We start from the raw sequence: 25192 nt of genomic DNA, 5'->3' as shown, positions 1-25192 counted from the left end.
TACATTTCAATGTGTGCCTGGTATTGTTAACTGTGTGTGTGTTTTTTTTTCTTTTATACTTTTTTTTGTTGTATTTATGTGTGTGTGGAGAAATAAATGGTTTAAACCGACGACATAACCTTTCATAAAACATATCCCAAAACAATCCCACATCACAACCTTCTACAAAATCCATCGCTGAACAATTCAAATTCATCATCTGACCATCGTAATTCTTTTCATTTGAACATGGTAGCGGGGCGTGGCGAGTGGTCACTCCAGTAATTACCACATAAGGAGTCCGAGCCGTGGTTACCACATCGCGTATGTCGGCGCCGTGAGCGGACTTTCTTACGACCGCGACATTAGCTTGCGTGATTATAACCGGAAAAGCATTAGTGCTTAATTTTTAGAATGGAATGGTTTATTTTTTAATCGACGATAACTGCGGCGTAATGCAGCTCGCCGGCACTTAAATGGACAGAATTAAGACCTAGACGATTGACGTATAAGATTAGAACTAAGATATCTTGAAGCACTAAAATTTGGGCGAGTTGATTAATGATTATACTCTAAAAAATGTACCGAGAATCAATAATTACATAATGGTCACATTGCCAAGATTCGAACCTGGAATCTTCTGATCTTTAAGCAAGCGAAAAAATGAACACCAATAATTTTGTTGTATCCGGTGTCTGTTAGCGGCTCCACCGGTGTGAAAGACCTACTTTAGAATAAATAATGCTGGTGGTAGCACAGTTGTATCCGCCTGGATAGGGACCACTGGAGTCGTTTTTACTTTACTAAAATAAACTTCAACGAGTTCACTTTATTTTAGATTAAAAAAAAAAGTATTTTTATTTTATTTGTAAAAACGTTTCGATGTTTTGAATTTGTTCAGTCATTTTTGTTGCTGACTTTACACATGGTGTAAAATCCGCTCTGGTAACTCAAGTAAATGTCACGTTCGTGGGTCAACCTGAGTATAACGGATTTTAAACAGGCCGGCATAATTGTGTCGGTTGTAGAGGGATAATCATCTCTCGTCAGTGGATACTCTATCTGAAGCCTGCTTACCTCAGGTGCAGTGAAGTCACATAACCGTCTCCGTATAGAAACAAAATTGTGCACTTTACCCGGTCATTAAGTAGCCTTTAAGTTAATCCAGGACATGGTATACTTATGTGTCAAATTATAATTAAATCCGTACAGGGGTTTAGGCGAAAACTTCTAGCAAAAATCCATACATCTGATCATAGGAACGTTTCCAAGTTTAAACATTAGAAAGGATATAATATATGTTATATATGTATAATACAAAATATCTGATACTGGTTCCGAACCATCTTAACTATGATACTTCAACTATATATAATTATATTTCGACGAAAAACGAGAAAAAAACATATTACGTGGGAACTGGGATTGGAACAATTGCGTATTTCATTTCCGTTTTCAAAAATATTCTTTCGGATGTATAAATCATTACGTACAAACATACAATACACATCTTCTGATTTATTCTAACCGATATGCAGACTAAAATAGTGATCGATGATGATCTATACTAGAGGCAGTCGTTCATCCAGTTTTTGTCCGTTTTTTACCGAATCGCCAGTTCGCTTTGAGCGTAGGATGTTAAATTAATTCGTATGTTTTTATTTCGTACTTTCTTGTAGATGAAAAAGACCGTTGACCCCCCAATATCGTTCGGAATGTTTGGATAAAAAATACTTTTGTAACATTTTGTTACGTTTATTTGGTTCCTTTGTAACATATTTCTTTATTCCGTATTTCGTTGTTACTACGTGTAATGAGAACGTTATAATCAGTAAAACCTTTTGAATCGGAACTTTAATCAAAAGCTTGTGAAATAACATTGTAAATTAACCGTTTTTTGTATGTCAAGATACGTCTAGCCAACAGATGATATCACCTGTGCGAAGGCAATTTAGATGGACTGTATCTTTGTAAGACCAGTCATGGACACCACATATAACCTCGATAGAATCGCACGAAATCAATCACGACTCGTGTCCGTTTTTTTACAAGCCAATTGGGCCGTTTAAGCTATTAGACATGCCATAACGATTTATTATCTCCTACGCGTTGGATTGGTCAGTTATCGACTATAAACTGTGGAGGATTATTAATAACATCCCTTATAATGATTTTATTGTGTGCGTGTTCGTGGGTAATGGGTCATCGCGATCGATTCATCGTAACGTCTTCTTGGTGAAATCATCTCTAGTAAATAAGAAATTTAGTGTTGTAACAGAATTCTTAAATTAGTTCCAGATTATGTTTTCGAGATCGATTCAGCGATATAACGTCGCTGTCATATCAAAATGTATGTTTAAATACCCTGTTTCAGGGAACACAAAAAATGAAAAAAGTTTTTTTTTCAGAAAGGGCATAATCTTACTTAGTATTGAACCATAATATCTTTAAAAACAATAGTAACTACTACATGAAAATTTGTAAACATGACCGTTTGCATTATTTTTTAATAAAAACCAAAATTCTATATTTTGATTCGATAGCGACGATAATTTCTCTGTTCAGAAATACATTTGGATATGTTGGTGAGAGCATCCCAACCTTGTCTGATGACTGACCTATAGCGGAAAAGCTTTGAAGTATGTACATACTCAAATTATTTTCTAATCTTACAATTAAAATAATGCGATATTGCAGTACTATTTCTTATCGAAGATCGGCATAGTCAATTTGTCAAGGTAATAAAAAAGAAATATTGTATTTATGCAAGTTTATACAAAACGTTATTTGAAACACAAAGCAATCGCTCTTTTGGCAGCAAATTCGGATTCATCTTAGACGTTTTAAGTATAGAATTTTATTTATAGCTTGTAACTTTGTACATACCTATAAATAGGTGTGGAATAAACTGCAAATCATTATTTCGAATCTAGACTTACTATTACATATTGTTTAAAGTTCTTTGTTATTGTTTATTGTCAAAGACAAAACATATAACCTAACCTTCTGTCTCCATAAACAATTGCTTAAATCCTACTTGCATTCGAACTATGTTTTATAGGATACTCTCTATTAGTCTTTTGGATATTATGGTATCAGGTTGTGGTAGCGGGAAAAAACGAAAAAACTGACACTAGCAAAAATACAAATTGGTCACCCTCTAAATTCTAGACTGAACAATATAAGAAATATAAGAAATAAAAAAGTATTTAAAGTATCACGCAATTTAATTATCTCAATACACGATTCCCTTAGACATAACAAACATAGTTGTCAAACGTGTTCTAGATAGTAGTTAAGTTAGCACCAATCATGTTTGGACCCAAAGTAGGGACGAAATTTTAGTGCCCGCCGAAAATGGTAGTGTAAACCAAATTAATTTGAAACTAAACTGGATGTGAACAGATGTGGGAATAAAATTGAAAATGCTCATGTAGCGACCAAATGGTGGTAATATAATAACTAGTTTTTATCTATTTATGGATGATGTAATTATATTTAGAATCGAACTATATTTGTTGGGAAGATGTCAAGGAAATTAAATGAATTTAATGACTTCAATACCCAACAAGGACCTAAGGTGAAAAAACCCACTCATATTCTTTCAAGTGTATTGAATAACATTATCAATATTGATCCGACTCAGTCAGTGTCTGTATAAATAAATTAGCAATAAAAAGGTCACACTCTGTCAGTCAGTGTCAACTTTTATGTCACTATAGGTCAGATTCAGTCAGAAGATCTGACTTATTATTCCATAACCATGTTATGAATATTAATATTTTTATTCACACCTGAGAGTTTTCAAGCACACCTGATAACTAGATAAACAATTATATAGGTACATTTTTTCTCAACTGAAGGTAGAGGCATGGACACTGCAAGCCTGATCTTAAGCATCATCTCCCCAGAAACAATAGAACCATACCCATACTCTCTAAATAACGAATACTAGCCATTTTAGAAAGTTTTTGAATGCTCAAAATGCAGACCAGCTAATGCCCACATAATTTTTTGGGGCACCGTTACCCATAGACATCAGCACTACTAGTGACAGTCTAGCCGCTGTGTACCGTAAAAAAAATATATATTTAAAGTCATAAAAGCAACAATAAAATGGGATGAAAAATCATATTCAAAAATAAATGCAGAATTTATTGTAGAATGATAGTTAAGAAGAAAATGGTTCGACTGATAATAAGTAAAAACTCCATGGATGTTTGCAATGTAATATAAATTATGTTTCCATTGCCGCCCAGGTAGTAAAATACAAAGATTGTTATTGCCGCCGAATAAATGTTTAGTTTCGTATATATTCATTATAAAACCATATTTTATTCAAAATACATAATAACTGAACTGTGTTTTAGTGTTACTCAATTATATTATGTTTGTATATATTTTTTTGAGAGACACTGCAGTTATCGCCAGGGGCAAACTATATTCGTATATTGAGAAGTCTGTGAAGAATTTAAAAAATGAATAAAGACAAAGCAAGATGAGTTTATCCTTCTTTACAAATTAAAAAATGGAGGCTAAAAATATAAACAGATGATATTAATACTTGAACATAAGACTTTATGCAAAAACACAGGCCTTAAGTTTGTTACATTCCAACAGGCAAACTGCGGAAGCGGTATTGTGGGGTAATGTCTCAACATATAAGAAATAATTAAAAAATATGAATGTACAGAAAATAAATGTAAGGGATTATATTTAGAAAAAAGTAGTATAATATTAAGATGTTTATTGTAATTGATGAATATAAAAATATATATTAGTTATGTTTTAAAGAATAAGATATTCTGTTTTGGTTGCAGTTTACTAGGTAACTAATACATACATGTAACTAGGGTACCTATTCTATCATAATTTCACTTAAAAGTGATGGATATATGTAATTACAGGCTCAAAGTATGACCAAAACACATTTTTATAGGTTATGTTGCACTTTCTAAAACACAATAAGATTTTTATAATAAAATTATATTTATCTTTCAAGGTACTCATTAATAATGAACCTAATAAACATATCCCTTTGTAGAATCAATTATTAGCGTCAAAACTTTAATAGAAACAACGATACACAGCAAAAATCTTTGAGGTTAGAATGTAGCCAGTTTTCTACGTACCTGCATTGAATCAGCATTGATAATCTCCGCTTCGAACCTCTGAGCCAATTCCAAACTTAGTTTTGTCTTTCCTGTGCCTGTCGCACCTAATATTATCACCATAGGAATCCGAGAAGATATCACTGTTCGAAGAGCCATAGTTATAGCCCACACGCACCAACTTCACTGTTGTTTTGACTTTTGACGTTAGATGTCATAATCTCACCCAGGCACACGTATGTTTTCTTACAGCCAAAGAAAATCTCACTATAATAATATTCTTTTATCATTTAAAACTGTACATACTTGTTTTGTTTAAAGCTGTTCTCATTTTTAGACATAATTAATGGGCGTAACAGGAATTCGTCTTAATCTTACTAGCACGCTTAAGTAGATACTTACCCCCCATAGAGATGATTATGCACGAAATCCATCGGCACCTTCGTAGTTTTTATATAGTTGTTATTTAACAACGCTTGAATATTTTAACTACTTATTTTATTTTAAATATTATTGTAGAATCCCACGGTGCCTCTTTGACGTGGACAGACCACTTACATACCTATAAATTTTATATAATGTGTAAACAGAAGTGCATATAAGTAGGTCTAAGAACATATTGTATTATCCTTATTAGCGACGAATATGGAGGAAAATATTCAATAAACTCTTTTTGTAACTACTTATAAAATTTACCGGTATGCCGATAGAATATAGTCATTAAAATAATAAGTTCAGTCGCAAACACTTACGTTTTATTTAACCGCAATACAAAAAAAAATGTAAAATGAAAAATAATTCGGTTATAATTAATATTGGTTTATTGCCATTTTTAAATACACCATTAGCACAATATGTACACAATATAAAACTACAAATTAATTAATTTTTCGAACACGTGTCAGGGAAGCAGCGTCGTCGATGTTTATATAAATAATGTTTAATTGTTCACATGGCTTGCATACTCATTGCTTAGTAATAATACATAAGGAAGACTGTGAACTGTTTTTTTTTGTCATAGCTTCTTTATAGATTATTGACTAAGGAAATATACTGACTGACTTCGTTTAAAATTCTTGTTGAATGTGGGTAGTTTAGAATTGAGTAAATTCTACAGCCGGGGACTGGTAAAAATATTTTATTTTTAATTTATTTAGATAAGGGGCAGATACGTTTGAATAACCATAAAGGTTAGTCCCTATTGTTTGATGATTGGGTCATCCAAGCAATAGTGTACAATAAGTACATTTGTTCATAGGTCGTATTAATGTTTTTTGTGAAACCTGTTTTATGTAAATATTTTGCATTACGTAGTGTAAATGCATGGAAAACGTGTGTTTCATAATCTTATTTATTTCTATTCTGTTTACTAAGAGATTGACCTATTTGTTGTGTTTGGAACGTCATAGCCAGTTCTTAAGATTTGTATGTTTGTTCGGAAGTGTGTTTGTGTGATATTTTATTGACATATGCATGTATGAATTGTATAGTCCTTATAGTAGTAGCCTAGGGCTACACAAGGCTTCAATACTGACTGGAATTTTGACTATTCCATTCAGTAGTATTGAACTACTTTTGTAAATAAAGTGTATATAAGGAAAGGATGGGATCAAAGTAAAACTGAAGAAAAATCATTATTTTTTTTAAGTCGAACAAGACAGAGCCTAGGAAACCACCCCGTACCGCACAGGTACATAATCACAGTATCTAATCAACGATTTTATTGACCCCCAGATAACACCGAATAAGTATAAAAATCACATTAGCCAAAGGTCACCGAGCTCTGTCCATACACGACGTTAGCATTTATTTATATTTAATAATTACCTTAAATGATTTTGTTATGCATAATTAAGGAACAAAAACCAAAACTTCTTTACTCGTTACAATAGTATCCAAACATAGCTGGTAAGTACACAGGTCCTTAGTTTTAAAGCACCGCTTCAAAGATTGCAGATCACAATATCAATATTAGGCGGAATCTATGTTGAGGCCTGCACTCTCTGTAACGGCGCGTGCGCAGGCGCTGGCCCGGCTAGCTGGTCGACTAAACGGATACTATATACAAAATATATAAAGTAATAAAAATTATAACTATAACATGACTTACTTTATAAAATTTACAATTCAATCGTCTATGTGGAAGCTTAGTATTTTTCGCATTCTTTGTTTTTCCCCCTATTTTTGGCAGTGGTGGAAATGTGCCTTGTCACAATAATGTGCAGAGTTAATATATTGTTTCTCTATTACCTCGGTCTGCCTACCGTTTCGTAAAGCTGTCATTTCTTACCATTAAACCTTTAACTACTGACTTTTTCTTATATGAAAACTAAAAAGGACTGTTTAATATCACCGTTATACGCGAACCGATTCCTTTTTTGGGATTAACTAAATCATTAATCTTTATTATTTATGTCAAGAAGATTAACAAATAAAAAAAAATTAAATGCAGGTACAACATTCGAGCATTCGTAACTGTCCAGTAAGAGAACTAAACAATTATTAGACAAAAAACAAACTCGTTTCCATAAAAAATAATATTGATGCCGAAACCTACCGTCTATACACTATTATGTACACGTTTACTCCTAGTGGAAGAGATAAACTGCGAATCTTTAACATGTTAACTAGAAAACACCTCACGTACCGCTATTTAGAACAACGCTATATACCTACATAATAATATTTCCTCACCAAAAATACGGTTTGCAACTAATTCGAGTATAAACCTAATTATCTATAATGTATATGTACATTGCAAGGCACATTCCGCACACAATTTAACGCCTTCGAACGTACATACTGCTGACCATGTGCTTGATAAAACATCAACTTCTATAGCGAGCGGTCCAGAAAAAATAAAAACAATCCCCACTACCGAAACTAAAAGGCATTTTTGTTTTTCCTGGACATCGATCACCCTGTGGCCGCTGGCGACGCGAACGTTTCCTATTTTATTGTAAATAACGATAAAATGCGCCATATAATTAAACTTTTAAAAACATTTTAAATCTATTTATATTCTGTGCTTCATTCAGACTAGTGTCAGATCAGTAATTCGGTTTCAGCCGCCGCCGCCACAGAGCCGACCCGCTTATAGTCTATCGAGAATACATCTAACTTACTGTAACAATTAAATATACAATAAAGAAAAAATTCACAACTTTCTATTTGTAGGTACTATGAGGAACTATGTCTTGGTTATTTTATGTCAGTCCTTAAAACCAACTGCTTTGTTTTTTTTTTTTTTATAGATTTTGATGTTGTTATCAAAATACACAGTCTATTGATTACAATCAGACACGTTTCACTGAGATTATACTCTTTAATGTACGTCAACTGGTCTATAAATTTAGTAGTCACATACGTTCCGACCGTATCCCCGACACGTGAATAAATTAAAGTGTTGTATACACTAAGTGACGTAAAATGCTAATAATATGCGATGATGGTTGGTACATGACGAAGGTGCGTGCGGGATGATGCCGACACATGTGTCGCACGCCACGTGACGCCACGCAACGCCACGTGGCGCCTCGCGGCACAGACTCCCCACACACGGTCACTATACAGTATACAGTATACACCCTATGTTAAGTGTAATTTTATCTAAGCCAAATGTGCAAACCATAATTTTTACAAAAATCACATCGATCACCCCAATCGTCATTACAATGGTCAATTTATCGAATAAAAGATAGTGTACAACAGTTAATCGCGATACTATGTAGAAAAAAACGTATTTAAAAAGTGTTAAAATTTACAAAATAACAAAACACTACAAAAAAATCCGTAAGCGCACTAATCTAAAATGCAGTTTAAACTTACAAATAATATCAAGTTACAATAAAAGAATAATATTTCATATCACTACCCCATACGAGGTTCAAAAGTAGATATCTTGCTAATCGGGCCGAAAACATATTCAGTGGCCATACACAAGCGACGACTGGCAGCCGGGCGACTGGCCCGTGTCCGGGCCGACGCCGTGCCGACGCCGAGCCGACGCCGGGCCGCCAGCCGCCTCCTACACGGCCAAGCTCGCGCTCGCCGCCCTACCGTCAGCAGCAACAGCGTCGACAAACTCATGCGAACCGTTTATCTAACACACAGTCAATACTTACAACTATCATTGGAAGGTCCAGTAAAAAATCTTCTATTTTACCGAGAGTACGAGTTCGAAACAATACGAGTACATCAACATATATGTCATATCATTTTCGATGTGTCAACACGGAGTATATCTGTGAGGCGCTATGTCACCTATGTATATTTTAATGATAAAATTCAAAAACATTTTAGAGGTATAACCAGTCTACTAGTTCACGAAGCAGTCTGTGACTATTAAGATATTTTACTGAAGACCTAGGATTTATCTTTAACAACAGTTTTATGGCTCACTTTGGCACTGCAAAATATCGTTTGAGCAAAACAAACCCGCGATTATTGCTTCACCGCCGTGCCACCGTGCCACCGTGCCATCGGCGACGTCACGCCACAGAAGCAGAGTAAGCCGTAAAAGCTGACATATCATTAACTAACTCCCGCCGAGCCGCAGGACCGACCTAAAGACATCGTGCACACCGCACACCGCTGTGTTCGCCTTTAGCGCGCTGGGGAACGAAACGAGCGGACGGGTCCGCAAGCGACTTATACATTATGTTACCAGTCCATACGAGTGACGAGTCACGCGCCGCGTGGTTAATCTGTAACCAGTCTGATGCCGCCGCGGCGCTCAGTACGAGCGGTAGCGCGACAGCATCGTGCGGAGCTTTTTCAACCTCGCCACCAGTTGGTTCTGTTTCTTCCTCAACTTCTCCCGTTCGATGTCCTCCTGACTGAGCTTCCGACAGAGGGAAGCCGCCTCTCGCAGTATGACCACTTTGGGTGCTCGTTCCTTGTCTCTCGTCGCGGGGATCTGTTTCTTGAGCTCGTCAAAAAGGTTTTTAAGGCCGATGCGCCGTTGTCGCTCCATGTCATTGTGTATGGAGCGGCGTTCGATTTCAGGTGACTCCGCCTCGGAGTCCGTGTCGGTGTTGGGGCGGCGTCCCCTGCGGCCAGGCCCGCGCGCCCGCCGCCGGGTGCCGCTGGTGGAGGTGATGCCGGGCGGCGGCACGAGTCGCTTCCTGCCGATGGCGCGCGGCGATCGCGGCGTGATGGCCGACTCGACCGTCCGTCGGATGTGATCCCGCTCCTGTGCAGAGGGTGTGCGAGGAAGCGCGTCTGTGCGCACGTGCGTCGCCGACACCAACGGCTGCTGTGACGTGCCCAGTGACACCACGTCTATTTCCTCCTCTGTAACAAACGATAACCCCGTTCAATTATCACAATTTTTTAAAATTATGAATACACATAATGGTCGGCCCGCATCTACCGTACCGTTCCTGGCATAGTTTCATTCATATCGTTTCATTACGCGCGCGCATCACCATAAAAGGCGGGCGTCGATTGTCATAGCCGCATCTGTACATTGCGGGGCTAGACCTAGATGGGGAGATGCGACTGCAGTAGTCAGGTGCGCGAGAAGGGGGCGCGAGCGGGGCGCCGCGGGTCGGGAGGGGGACGCCGAGAGGGAGACGGGGGACGGGCGTCGTACGGCGGGGGGAGGGCGTCGACCCCGTCGTACTACCGCAGCGTCTGCCGCCATCGATCCCGACGCCTGACGTCACGGCGCGCCATTCGCGCCAAAACGTGAGCGCATGCGCGCCGCGCTGCCGCATCGTCCGCACTCAATGGACTTCGGATTATCAAGCGGTGGACACGCTTTCCGGCCTACGCCGCTTTCGTTTAACAAAGCGTCGTTCGTCGATTCGAAATGATCTGTCACGCGAGAGGCGCACGATAAAGCTAACTCACGGCGAGCGCCCGACACAGACGCCGAGCGGCGCGGCGCGGTCGGCTTCGGCCGCCCGACGCTCCCGTCCTAGACTATCGATCCTGTCGCGTTGGAACGGGAATGTGAGAGACGTACGGGGTTGTATGGCGTCAAAAGTGACCGCCTCAATACGGGCGTCTCTGCTTTAATGTCCCTGCTTTTTCTAGAGCCAAAGCCATGGTGGCGTAGGGCTCCCAAATGAGCAGGTTCCTAACGGTTGTTCATCTCAATTAGCTAGCGCGGAACGGCATAAACGTTTTTATTGTACGCGATTAGGGCTGCGGAAGTGGCCTAAATACCGCTTGCAGTATGCTGTATGCACCGACACGAATGCTGAGAGAGCATTGTCGGCGGTCGAGTTCTGTGAATGAGGCAGGAGTACGTGAGGGGTCAGATTCGCGATCGCAATGCGGTAACTGCGGATGTGGACGGCGCGCGGCGGCATAATGCGAGTTTCGGGGAATTCGCAAGCGGCGCTCTCCTGTTACCACAACAAATAATTATGTCAGCGGTTCATCGCGATCGAAGGCATCAGGCGCGAGCTATTTACGAGCTTAACAAGGACGAGAGTTTCCATTTAAATCTCCATTGCCGCAAATAGAAACGAGTCACGTTAGCCCGTGGACGCGCCACGGCCGACCGTGCGAAATGTACGTAACTACGCAGATTTTTTTAGCAAATATTGCGCATCAAAACTTTTATCTGACTGCGAGACCGATAAATTATACGCCAACGCGCACTTTTTACTACATTTCCGCATAGTGATGTCGGTTATCTCGAATACGCGTCTATCTAAATCGAGTATCGGCGGCCGTCGTCAAACTCGTTCGCTTACGTCTAAATCTAGGCGTGGGCTAATATCGCTCTACATCAAATGTAGTTCGGACACACCCCGGTAATTTTAAAAATAATTTGTTACATTAAATTATCGACTGGGCTGGCGGAATGCTGACGTATCGGGCACGGGACCGCCCCTGGCGTGAAACACACGATAATAGTAAGACCGTGTATTCACTAGCCAACGATACGTCGCTAAACATGTTTGACAACGCAAATAATAAACTTATTCCGAAATTGTTGACGTGATTACAAATTATTATGATTCGGCGCGAAATTGATTACGTTTAGTAATATTGAATCTTAATTCCCACATGTCTACATTCGACTTTCCCCCTGATCCCCGGGGAGTCGTGCCGGCACATTCGTGACGATTTCCACGACGGCGCCAACGCGATTAACGGTCGCCAGTATAAGTTTCAGTGTAAACCGATCCGAGCGGTATTGTCGCACGCGGTGCGCCGCCGTATTCCGGTCTAGTGCATATCTATTATATGCGCCTCTGACATATTTCTGTGCTGGCTTTTAGTTGGTATAGATTTGGACATTTTTGCTACTGGATTTTAATATGTTGCTTGTGCGTTTGCTTCACACCTCCTTCCATTAGTGACAAATATAACTTATTAATCATCAAACTACTCAGAAACCAAACCCAATGTCTCACAAAATTCACGTAGCATCGTCCACTATCCAACGGAGTAATGACAGTCGATTTTATTAAAAATAAAATCCGCTATATCAACTCCTAATAAGTTATGAAAACTTACACATCTAATAAATCTCGTACACCAAACCCGGACAGAAAGCCGGACGACGCGAAACCCGGACAGCGGCGCAAGCCCACCGTCCGGCGTTCCAACGTTCCAATTTTAAAACGATACCGCGGATAATCCGCTTTTTATTGTCCACCGAACTGGGGTAAAAAATTGCCAGAGACTAGAGATGCGGCTAAAAAACACTCATCGTCTATGCACTGAGCTCGATAACTTTTTCTAAGATCGACGAACCTTATTCGATAAAAAACATCGCTTCGGTAAACAATGAGTGTTTTCGTGTACTTAACGTCTAGACTAGATTATGTGCTGTATGGACGTGTATCAGGGATTCATTGAATTAAAGACGAACTAGATATCCTAAAGTTATTAATTTGTTACAACGATTAAGAAAGTTTGTCTACGATATCGTAAGGGTGAATTACTGAAAATCTTTAATATTGAAAATTCAAAATTATTTGTCGGAAGACCCTCGGCCGTGGAACTCGAGAAGTTTTAATTCGTTTAATTAGGCATAACGGAAACGGATCTTAAACTGTGTTAATCACGAACGGCTTGGTGCGATTGAACCGAGATTGTACTTAGAAAACTTTATACCGTAGTTACGGTTTAATATTGAAACTTGTTACAGGTAAATAAGGAATATTTTCTATCGCAAGAATGTAGTGGACAACATTGTAACTATCATATTTTTATGTTGATCGTAAGTACAAATCGATGTTGGCAATGTTTACTATCGCATACCCTTATTGTATCTAAAGTTACTCAAACCATCATACCCAAACCAAACACTCCTTAATATCTAACATGACCTTAGCCAGAAATATATAACCATAGCTAATACCAAAAAATGTCTCACCAACATTAGAACTATGACAACCATAGCTTGCACCTAATATAAACATCTCAATATTAGAATCTAGACACAAACATCCCCGTTAAGTGTAGATATGTGTAAAAACAATAGTGTCGTGAAGTGTAACCCGGTGAGCGAGCCGCACGCTCCGCCGGCCGCGCTGGCAGGCCAAGTTCACTGGCATTTGTGGGCGATAATTAAAAAATTCATACAGCCGCGCACGCTATCTTACCGCGGCCAATAATCCAGTGTAGCTGTACATTGTTCTAGTGTGTACACGGGTTTATACTGTACGATACGATATTCGAATACGATATCGGTTTGATATTAAAATCGTAAGATTATCAAAAATTCTGTCACTATGCGATTCGAATAGATCGTAATTTGCAGACTGTAATGATGTATTGTGTAAGGAATAATGCCTAAATATAACAAAGTATGCTGTAAAACTTCGTCGCGATTGGTCGAGCATAACACTACAAACGTAAACAACTTTAGTTGAACGTTATATCTACTTCAGTTTACATAAACTATATATTACACAATAAAATACATTGTAAAACGTAAACAAAACTATCGATGAAAAATTATCGTATCAATAAGCTCATCACTTGTCCCACATCGGTTTATAAGACGGGATTAAATCGACATTATCATTATAAATTATCTACATAATCGACTTTTTATTACGTGTCCTGAAGATAAAACATTAATTATGTCATATTAAAATGTGAACACGAAAATTTCTGTGGGGTTCTGTCTCCCGCGTGAGCGCCTGAGTACGTTCCCGGCGCCTAATGCACAGAAGGCATCCACGCGGAATAGGCGCCTAAGTACAGTCGGGCGCGGTTATTTCTGTAGCGTTACGCAATAGCAAAAGTCGGTCATCTGGCGCAGACGCCTGCCTCGGTACGCACTCTAGATCCGCCCGCTAAAATAGACTTGTAATTTATCGCGGCCCATACATCGATAGCATCATCTCGCTTGGTGACCTTGGTCCGTTCGCGGCAAGTTCACGGGCGCTCGCATAATGTGCCTCTGTGACGCAATTGCATTTTTAACTCATTAATATACACGACTGTACGTGCAACCACCGTTATGCGATGACAGACGCACTGTCAACTAGTGATGGGATAAGGATTTTCTGAAACCGATAAATCGATCATCGATTTTGTGTTCGATGATTCGTTCAAATGTATTTCCGGATTATTAAACATTCAAATGAAATTACGTCAACGCGCGAGCATCTTATGTCCCGTGTACCATCCAAGGCGTTCATCATCGGGCGACATCAAAACCGGCCCGAACATTATCGGCCTTATAAACGTTACGAAACGTTTTTAATGAATGGAAAAATATTGGTAGGTTTATTAAATATAGTAATAATTTACATTCGCAGCAGATCGGGCGTCAAATGTTAAAGTTATCTTGTTGCGATGGCCCGTTTATCGTTCGTCAGTGTGGCTCTAGGTTTTTTATGATAAGACAATACAAAATTATGTTGGGGTATCACGTTGTAATAGTAGTATTGTTATCGCCATTGATAATATGAAGGTCACGCGGAGGCCAAGATGGCGGCCGACACATAAATCGTACAATCGCGATACACAGTCCATAGTGATTGTTTAAATATCTTAGTGCATATTCGCGATAAATCTCAAGGCCTTTTCCACTACATGTGCATACCGATGGGTGAAAATGCTTTATCGCTCACTTTATGATAAAAATGTATTATTCAATATAAAAAAGGAAAACGTATCATTCGTCTGTCGCATGAATAGTGATGAATTGTACTACGAAAAAAATGACAATCAAATGACCTAGGTTACCATTTGATATTTATGTAAAACCTGTTGTAGTGTTGTCATATTAGTGCTATAAATCATAGATTAATATTAGCTAAGGCTATCCACAAAGTAGGGCCGATTTCGTAAGTATACGTACAAATCATGAGGTAGGTAAGACAAGTAGGTATCGTTTATCGAGATCAGACGAATGTGGGGCACAGCCCGGTGACTAGCCAGCGCAAGGCTAGGTTAGGCCCCTTATACTAAAACCAACTATCACAATATTTGGGTCACCGCTTGTACTGCTGTCAACAGATACAATTTATGTCTCATTTATTTAGCTGTTTAACTTTTTAATCGATATTGAACACAATCGATTATCAAATTTAATCACGTTCGAATACTGGCCGTTAACGAATTAGAAAAAATCGTTATTCTATTTTTAAATAATTACAATTTAAATAGAATAGGCATCCGAAGCGCGCATATCATTAAAGACGAATAAATGAAACGGCTGCCACATTCCACCGCTGTTGCTATGCGACGCGCAACATGAATGAGGTACATAGAAGCATAAAGTCGTAGCGCGCAAATCGTTTTACTACGCGTCCGCTGATTTTTACTTTATTAACTTAGCGACTCGATAAATACTTATAATGGCCCATATATTTAAACTATAAAAAACATACACGAACGAATAAATTATCAACTTTTTATCTACTACTAGTTTCCTGTAAGTACTTTTTTCACCTTAAAGCGACATTGAATATTCCGAGGCGCAAACTTAATTTTAACTCAAATATAAATTATTAGTCGAAATTGTGTTACCTTCATCTGAGAATCTGTTTTCATGTAAAATGGATAATTATATTACTTTCGAGACTACGTATATCTAGGTTAATGTATTTTTTATGTTCTATCTAGATAATATAGAGAGCATATTTTCTGAAGATTATTTTAATATTCTACGTACATTATAGACATTGGATTAAAAATAATATAAGAAAGAAACACAATGTAACATTTTACAAGTCTGCAAGCTTGACTGCAACCTCTAATAGCAATAGCGTGGACGTAATTTTTCCTAGAAAACCTAACAACCAGTTAATCTTATAATAATCCCACTTAGGCGTTGAGGTTAAGTCATAATTATGCCAGTATTAGGCGACAAGAATGTTTAATAGCGTCGTAAATAAAAAAACAGCTCGATTGAAACAGTCGGTGAGAAACTAGCGCATAGCCTTGGCTCACTGATTGCTACTAAAATGTTTAGGGCAACCACGCAAACCGGATCTTGACGCCCTAAATTGCCCTTATAGGAACTGACAATTCACTGGTAAACCAGTGACCTACTTAGCTTTATTTAAGCAAACGTCATAAATCATGCAATATGGCATGATAGTGGCGTCAGGTCAAAAACATTTTAAAACGGTTATCACGATAAGCTTTGATAGTGGCATACGCCAACGTGTGCAGCTGTTTTACGCGAATTCATTGTAAAAAAAACTTAAGAGTACAAGCAAAAATAAATACGTACGCGATGCGGTGTTCGCATATTCGCAGGGGATAATAAAGTTACCTAGCGCACGTCGCCTCAGGTATTCGTTAAATGGAGCGACGACGTCGCACGACAAATCGTTGCAGCTTTGTTAACAACTGAATTGGCGCGAAAAATGACATCTATGCCGTACACATCGCATGCGGCTACGATACTTATTATTTCGCGGGCGGCGGCGTGGCGCGCAAAGCGATAAAACCGCGCATGCGCACTTTGCCCCGACAGTGACGCGAACCACACAATTGACTAGCGAACTATCGATGGATAAAGCAATTAAAATCGAATCGAATTCGAATAGTTCAAATAACATAATCAGATAGGGGCGGTGTTGCGTTGCTGTGGAGTGATCTCCGATCACGATTATTGAGACGGCGTCTATCAAATTGTTATCCGGCCGAGTTAGAGTAACGCGATCCAAACCGGTCCCGCGAGCCGGCCGAGCTCCACTTCAATGAGATTCCATTTCATTCTTACAAGAGTAACGGACCAGACGAGACCGCCGGCTGCGTGGCAACGTTAAATCTAGTTTATGTTATAAAGGCTCGTGTTGATTTTAAATACAATTAAAACTTCCGACGTGTTTATTTTGAGCAAAAGCCGCGCAACAAGTTGTAATGTAAACAGATCGACCGTGGCTCCGGCACATGCCCATCGCGACCTTACCCACTACTATCGACGATAACTAAACAGCTCGAGGTATAACACAACATTGTAGTTGCACGCTAAATATGTATCGAGTGGAGGTCACGCGTACTGTACAGTGTACACTTCGATCATGTTACGTGCACTCGATATGTGACCAGTTTTTGTCCCAACGCGTTCTATCATTCGCATAAATGCACCAATTATACTGCGCGATAAATATGCGACTAATAACTAGCGCAGTTACCGCAACACTGTGCCAGAGCTGCGGCGAGACGCGATTCAATCTCCTAATTTCGTACATAATTAATGCGTCATTTAAATCAGCGAACTATCTAAAATGCCCCGTCGAAAGTATTGTTTCGTAACTTATTGTGCTTTAGCACTTAATCTGACATCTGCCAAGTCGATTTCTAATACGATCAGACACCGAATTAAATGCAATCACGAATCGATAAGTTGGTCGGGTGGTTCCTGCGTATCCAATAAGCGATTTATCATCTTAATGGAATCGGGAGGATGTTAACCCTGGCGCAGACGGCGGGAAACGGCAATTCGCAATCAGAGGATGCACCAAAGCCGTCTCGGTCGGCGTGCCGACGCCCTCGGTTCCGTCCTAGGCCCATGACGCGCGCACCGGGAACTTTGGCTAGTACACAACATTAATCCGGTTTGTAATTAACTTCGCCGATCCCGCGGGATGGATGCTGAGTGCGGTCGTTGCGCAACCTGACATTAAGGAAGGTTGAGACTTTCAAGGTCGCATTGGGCGAAGGTTCCGGAAGAGAGGAATCGCGAGTGCGTCTAGACGCAGCGGGGGACGCGGGACTACGGTCGATATGCGCAGTTTCCCGCGCTCGCGGCACGGCGCCTGCGTCCTCTCACATACTCCCGGTCAACCCACTTAAAGAAACGCCACCGAAAAATCCACCCATTACACTCGAAATAAACTTTTATTGAGTATATATCACGGTTTCACAGCTATCAAATTATATTCCGGTTGTGTCCGGTATTCGTTGTTCCGGTCAACGTAATGCGTATCGCTAATGAAGCAGAAGTAGGTACGTGCGACCACGCAAAAATGTTCCAGATAACAAAAAACGAACACGTTATTAAAGCCACCGGCCGTCGGTTATCGTATCAGCGGATTCCCAATAAGCCAAAGAGGCCCTAACATAGCACATTTGAATTTCAAATAAGCACGACAACGCTTCACGAAGATATATTTAAATGATCATTCTCAAATTTACTTAAAACAACGACAGCCGTTATAAAATTTTCCCTTTTACGTTAAATTATTTGGCAAATTTAGAACATTATGAAATTTATCGGAGCAATGACAACTTTTGACAAGTATTTAAATTCAATGCGATGTTGAGCATGGTACAAGCTGCCGAAGTTATATTAAAAGATTTAAAAAAATAAACGGAAGCAGTCTTTAAAATTCGAATACTGAATGTAATTGTCACAAATATAAGAAATGGTACTGACCTGATTCGCCGGAATCAGAGGGAGTCTGAACGCCGAGGTAGTCGAAATGCTGTCTCGCTAATGTGTAGGAGTGGTCTGCAGCGACAGCGGTCACCAACCGAAGAGCCGTCGCGGCCACATCGACGGTGTGACGGAACTGTGGTGGTTCATCTCCGTCCAGTGAAGGTGGAGTGTCCGGTCTAGACGGCGAAATGTCCCGTCTGAGCAGACTCTGTCCAGGTGTCGCCGGTATGGGGTCTGACGCCACGAAGGTGTTCGTCGGATGTCCTGAATCCACACAAGATCCCGCCCACATACAGTCATGGTGGACTATGTTATCTTTGTGAGGATCCTCCGGACTCTCAGCTATCCTCCAGTCATCCTCGCTCTCCTGATACGAGTCGGAGAAGTTCGCCGGCTGGACTATGTCTATTCTGTCTGAATCATATTGCACTTGAGTCCAGAACTCGGACGTCTGCGTCAATCTCATGGAATCCTCGTCGAGAGATTCCCAAATGTCGAAGGTAAGTAGTTGCGAGTCTAACGGCGCCGCCATTGTTTCTATATTACTAAAGACTAACTAGTTTAAAGCTAAGACGAACTCGTCGATATCACAGGGCCCTCTTATCACAGGGACGATGCGCGCGATGGGTTCAACGCACACCGTCTGCAACAACAGAAAAATGTGCATTAGATATTAACTCTTGGTCTCTCGTGGCTCGCCGGCGAGCCAAGACAGCTACATGACATTTGCGTGTGTCACGGGATTATAACCTTATATACTACATAATAAGGTTATTTTTCCGTCACACGCGTAGCTGTTAATGTTGCCGGCAAACATTCAGCTACCTGTACATATTTGAAAATAAAATTTTGACAAGTCATGACGGGTTAATGAAGTTGTCACCGTAATGTCTTTTGGGGATTGGCCGAGGGAGTCTCTCTCGGTTTGATTAACACCAACTGTTGTAATGTAAACTCAAGTATTTAAGGATATTGTTTAACACGAATAGCATGTTATATTAATTGTAAATTATTAAAATATTAATAAAAAAATATATAGAATTATTAACCGTTGTAGACTAAGCTTATCTTCACTTAGCAACAGTGGATGGTACTCAACGAAATAAAAAAAATATAAATTGTTTTAAAAATCTTTAAACATTTTCTATTATTTTTATTGTAACTCCGAAAACTATTAAGAGTTGTAGACCGGAAAAAATATCACAAGAAATTAACAATCACTAAACAATGCACCTTCACTAGAACCGAGGAAAGTCCGTAACAATCCACTAATCCGTTCACAAAACTAGAAAACTGGTGTAAAATTAAAAAAGGTAAACACAAAGGGTGTTGACTTGTGTTATTTACAAACAATCACGATGGTAGGAAGTTCGAGTGACCACCACGGTGCCCGGAACAAGACTGAACTCTGGTTTCCGAATCGTAGTATTATAAAGACTTCAGCCTTGAGCCCTATCCCATTTTTAGTTCACTACATTAACTGTCCCGATATCATCCCGTTTTTTTTGCCCCATTTTTTACCTGCACCAGGCGCGTTCCCGCCGAGTTTTTGCGCGCCAACTGTCAGTTAGTGATTTCCGTGAATATGTTTTTATTTACAAGCACATAATGGCGCGAAACAAGTGTTTACTAATAAACCAATTGAACGAGTTTCCCGCTACAAGATAGCATAAGTACTTCGTACCTAAGCCGGTATTTGCAGTGTCACTCGTATAGTTTATTTTCGAACATTACTCATCAGAAAAATTGTATTTCATGTCCTCATTTGTTTAGTAAATGAACGAAGCATTCGTCATTCGGAAGGTAAACGATAAATACGGTCAACTATACATACCTACTATGGGCTAAATATAACTTGAAAGTAGTAAATAAAATGTCTTCAAATTGTTTACTTACAAATTCGGTTTCACAAGTTCTTTAATTACAAATATTTTATAAGGAAAATTACAAATTAATTACAATTATCTCGAAACATACCTTCTTCTCGCATTTTATATCTAATATTTTAATTAAATCCTAACTATTGAGAAAAAAAACAATTTGTTTCTACTTATAAGTACAGAATAGACTACGGATGAATAACACGTTTTATAGATACTTTTTCAGAACCACTAAAATCACAAATTATAAAATGAACTTGGAACTTGAAAATAACAGTCTTATATTCTGATCGTACATTTAAAATTAGTATTGAAATTAGGTGCAGAATTTAAATAAATTAGGTAATGAGTGTTTAAAAAAACGGCATCATTTTGCAGTAAAATATTGGCATATATTTTTCGTGATCGAAATATGGACTAAATAACATCGCCTAAAGTGTTTCCGTTGAAGTACGACTACCCTAGTACTTCAGATTTTAATCTAAGCGTGGGTAGACGCAACAAAATTTGTGCCGATATGAATAATAAAAATTATTTGATGAAATTAATTTTACTTTTAAATCTACTTATTATAAGTAAGAAATAATTTGTTAAATTTGTTCACAATTGCACAACGAAAATATGTTTGTTGCAAAACTTGTAACCAAACATTGCGGCTATCTCGTACTACACTTTATAAGTACTAAAATAACAATACAACATATTACACAACATTCGTGTAACAACTAAATAATTATATTTAGTTAAAATATAATAATTAAATTTTAAAATATTTCAAAGTACCCACGGGGTACAGCATAAAATTTTTTCAACATCAAATTTCAAAAATGTTTATTTCAATTGTGCAATATTATTAAATATAATTACTGATATCCCTGAAAATTATATCTGAATCTACAACTGCACAAATCCACAATTACTAACGAGATAACTTCCAAGTACCCGCCAAATTGTAAAATTCTTACAACGTGAACAAACTACATAAATGCAAAAAGAAGGAAATATCGTTTCGGCAATTATAAGGTAAAGAATTTGGGCGCTGGCATTTCGCAGAAAAACCCATTACACCATGGCTCCGAGTAAGCCGGCAACGCCCCGCCATTCTCGCCATAGAATAAGTAATGAGTACCCACATTTTTATATATTTCCCACTTTACTGTATCCCGGACACTGTCACTGTATATTATATGAATCGTATATAACACACTCACCAAAAAAGTTTTGTGCAAAACGCGATCCGGCCGCGGCCGGCTGAATTACACAATTTTACACAAGATTCTTCAGAATCTTCGACAAAGTTTTTTCCGTACACACTGCGTGACACTCACTGAGAATATGCGGTCGGTTATACAGTGTAAATTATTAAATACGATACTTCTTCCGAGACCTCCGATTGAGTTTGTCAAACACTGAAACATTATTCGGGAGCCGGCCGGTTCGAACAGAGCGGCGCGTGCAATTCGGTTGACGCCGTGGACACGACTAGAGTTCGTGCGGGCCGCGTAGCGTAGCGGTTGTCTGCGACTCGCGGCTGCTCGCCCGCTGACGCGGCGTTCGCCGTCGCCCCCCACTCCGCGCCGGCTAATTCCATGTCATTCACGAAATACACTGAAAATACGTTCTGTGGCCCCACTATTGTATTTTACTTATCACCATACATGTCTTTCCTCGGCCTGGGTGTTGATTTTCGTCGTAATAATTCCCGTATTGCTAAGGTGAAACTTAGGGTCTCCCGGTCGGCGTCTCGGAAGGGCGGGGGGTGGTTCGAAGAAGGAAATCAGCGCAGCGGCATTTAAGGATGTGTTTGTGCGCGCGCTTGTGTGAGTGCGGGGAGTAGATCGGACGCGAGCGGCGGCGGTCGCCGGTCGACGAAGCATCTATCCAGTCGGCTATAGTCGCTCGGCCAGCGGCGCTGTGCGGCCCCGAGAGAGGTGGATTGTACGTCATTTAGTACTCAAGCGACGTCGGAGCCAGTCAGTCGACATTCCTAATATAAGGCTTATGGCGCGAAGTAGAAATACCTGAGCGCTTGTAATGGATTGCCGCGTATATTATTTATTGAGCGTACGTCGGCAAACAATTAGCTACACTCAGACTTCGCCTTAGCCGATTACGCTATGCGCTCAACTAACAAATATAAATACAAATACCTACCTACCATTTTACTCATCACATTCTTGACACACACATTGATAATATAAAGAGATAAGTACGAGTATACTATTTGACATACATTTGTATACCTACATATTTTGTATAGAGACTAGGTTACGTAGCAAATTTAGGTTGTACCTAGGTAGATATCAATAATTTAAAAAATGTACCCCATATTGGACAGACGCTTTGAATGCAAAAATAAGGGTTGTGAAATAATGTTTTTGGTTTTATTGTTGTGCGAGCGAGCATATGCCGTGTTGGGAACAAATAGGTAATCCCACATTAACCAACCCCACTTTCCCGCCGCACAGTTCATTGACCCCGCATTCCGCGCGTTGCATTCCCGTACGAATAAAATTTCTGCGACTTTGCGATCCTTGCCACTAATAAAAGTCATTCTTTACCCTTTCATGAATAACTACCATAAAACTTGCTGAACATTAATTTCGATCCTTTTTATGGACATTACTTTGACCAAGTGTCAGTCAGCAAGAAATCATGTTTCGAAATAGGTAATATACGATGTGTAAGCGAAAACAACTATAACACAACTAAGCATTTTTATTACTAACAGTAGATTATATATTAAAACATGCAATATGTAACTTAAATTTATTGAATAATAATGATATTTTATAAAACCAAAAGAAACTACAAAGCGAATAGTTTTTGTAGTGTTCATATCGCACCAATAGATGGCGCTAGACGCCGAAACGATACAACAAAAATAAGATTTTTCTATTGTTATTCACTCTTATCAAGAAAATAATTGTAGATTACCATGTATACATAATATTTATATTATAACTATAATAATATTAGTATTTTTTGTTATATTCAGACTTATGGGTGTGGTTATGCTACATTAGTATTACGGAGCACGGAGCTTAGTTTGTATACAAAAGCAATGGCAATCTATCACAACATTAATACACTACTTTTTTCATTTAACATATAATATGTGATCTGCCTTTAGGCTGTTGTGTTTTGACTTTCAAAATTTATAATAAAGTAGACTTTACCTCCAGTTAAAAGACGTACATAATCGTAGTAAAGTTCACACTCCGCATTGTCTGTGATAAATAATTCTATAGAATTTTACATCAATCAATATATGAATTATTCATATTCCCTTATATTTGTAGATATTTTGTTTGACAGCTTCACCAGTATTGATGAGTATTATTTTAGTTAACAAAGATTGATATATTGGTTCAGTCTTTAGAACACACTGTCTTAAATATATTTTCGACGGTAAAAATAAACTTAGTTCCCTTGTGAAGATTTGAATCGTCTATTTCTTATACTGGCCAGTCATTTATAAGTCACGAACGAGTTCGGTAAACGAAACCGCCATTTTTACATCGTTAAAAACTTTAAAATTTATCTCGCCCCAGTAACAGTAATCCATGAAACGCCCTTTATTAATTTCACATTCATCCCTTTCCCTTGTAAAAAATAGATAAGCAGGAAGCACAATACGTGCTTCCGAGTAAGGGTTGTCAGAAAAAAAGGAGCAAAATTACTATTACATCCAGATGTACCTGGCAACACAATTCTATACTCTATGGCGTTTTGAATAAAGAACTAAACAAATGAGGATGGTCGTTTTATGAGTTGTTTTCAAATTGAGAACCCGTCATAATCCTGGGTCGTCTAGGGTCGGTTGACATTTCTACTGGCCGTCACTTTATTATTTTGACAAGTGAAATGGTTTTGACGGTTGGAGTGTTTGAAGTACAATAATACAGTTATTAAATTTACATTGGCAAGCATTATAATAAGGGTGTCTCAATTTGTCTGCGAGCGGTCAATTTTATGGATTAGTCATGGTGTCACAAATTAAATGGGAAATAAGATTTAAAAATCAACTTGCCATGAGTATTGAAGTATAATATGAAAAAATCTTTCATTAAGTAATTCACCTAACCACAATTCACGTTTGGCGTATACGAAGATTTTTTATCTTTAATTATTCTATGAGGCAGCGTCTCGACCGAAAACAATACAAACTATATAAACCTATTTCAATCTTCGGTAAAATATTTCTAAACCCGATGACTGCAAACTTGAACACGTCTATTGGCCAAATAATTTCAGTAATAATAAAAATAACGACCTTCCCCTAGTGACATAAGCCGTACAAATCGCGCGCGTACGCAGTTACAATGCCACAATGGGAAGGGATTATTATTGTAATTAAGGATTTCAGAGTGACGCTAATCCTATTTTCATTTGTTTAA

General features: G+C 38.8%; 2 protein-coding genes across 2 annotated transcripts in view; both read right to left on the bottom strand.

Moving 5' to 3' along the window:
- LOC115447897 (tRNA dimethylallyltransferase) overlaps positions 1–5296 on the bottom strand; it is a 165816-nt gene extending 160520 nt beyond the window's left edge. The window contains exon 1 of the mRNA XM_037438992.1: positions 5112–5296. Coding sequence (XP_037294889.1) covers positions 5112–5249 — 138 coding nt within the window. The 5' untranslated portion in view covers positions 5250–5296. The remainder of the gene's footprint in view (positions 1–5111) is intronic.
- A 1428-nt stretch (positions 5297–6724) lies between these two features.
- Positions 6725–22347, bottom strand: LOC115447895 (myc proto-oncogene protein). The gene is made up of 3 exons (XM_030175185.2): positions 22004–22347; positions 18910–19555; positions 6725–10385 (listed from the first exon to the last, which is right to left on the bottom strand). Exons 2-3 carry the CDS (start codon positions 19442–19444, stop codon positions 9826–9828), a joined length of 1095 nt encoding a protein of 364 aa, XP_030031045.1. The 5' UTR covers positions 19445–19555; positions 22004–22347; the 3' UTR covers positions 6725–9825.
- Positions 22348–25192: the final 2845 nt, after the last annotated feature.

Source organism: Manduca sexta, chromosome 15, assembly GCF_014839805.1.
Source record: "Manduca sexta isolate Smith_Timp_Sample1 chromosome 15, JHU_Msex_v1.0, whole genome shotgun sequence".
In the NCBI taxonomy this organism is placed as follows: domain Eukaryota; kingdom Metazoa; phylum Arthropoda; class Insecta; order Lepidoptera; family Sphingidae; genus Manduca; species Manduca sexta.
The sequence above is the reverse complement of the archived record's forward strand: the minus strand, read 5'-3'. Positions and strand labels throughout refer to the sequence as shown.

Coding starts and splice junctions, on each gene's coding strand:
- LOC115447895 (XM_030175185.2), bottom strand. CDS start 19,444: ATGGCGGCGCCGTTAGACTCGCAACTACTTACCTTCGACATTTGGGAA. Junction 10,386..18,909: donor CTCTGATTCCGGCGAATCAG/GTCAGTACCATT, acceptor CGTTTGTTACAG/AGGAGGAAATAGACGTGGTG.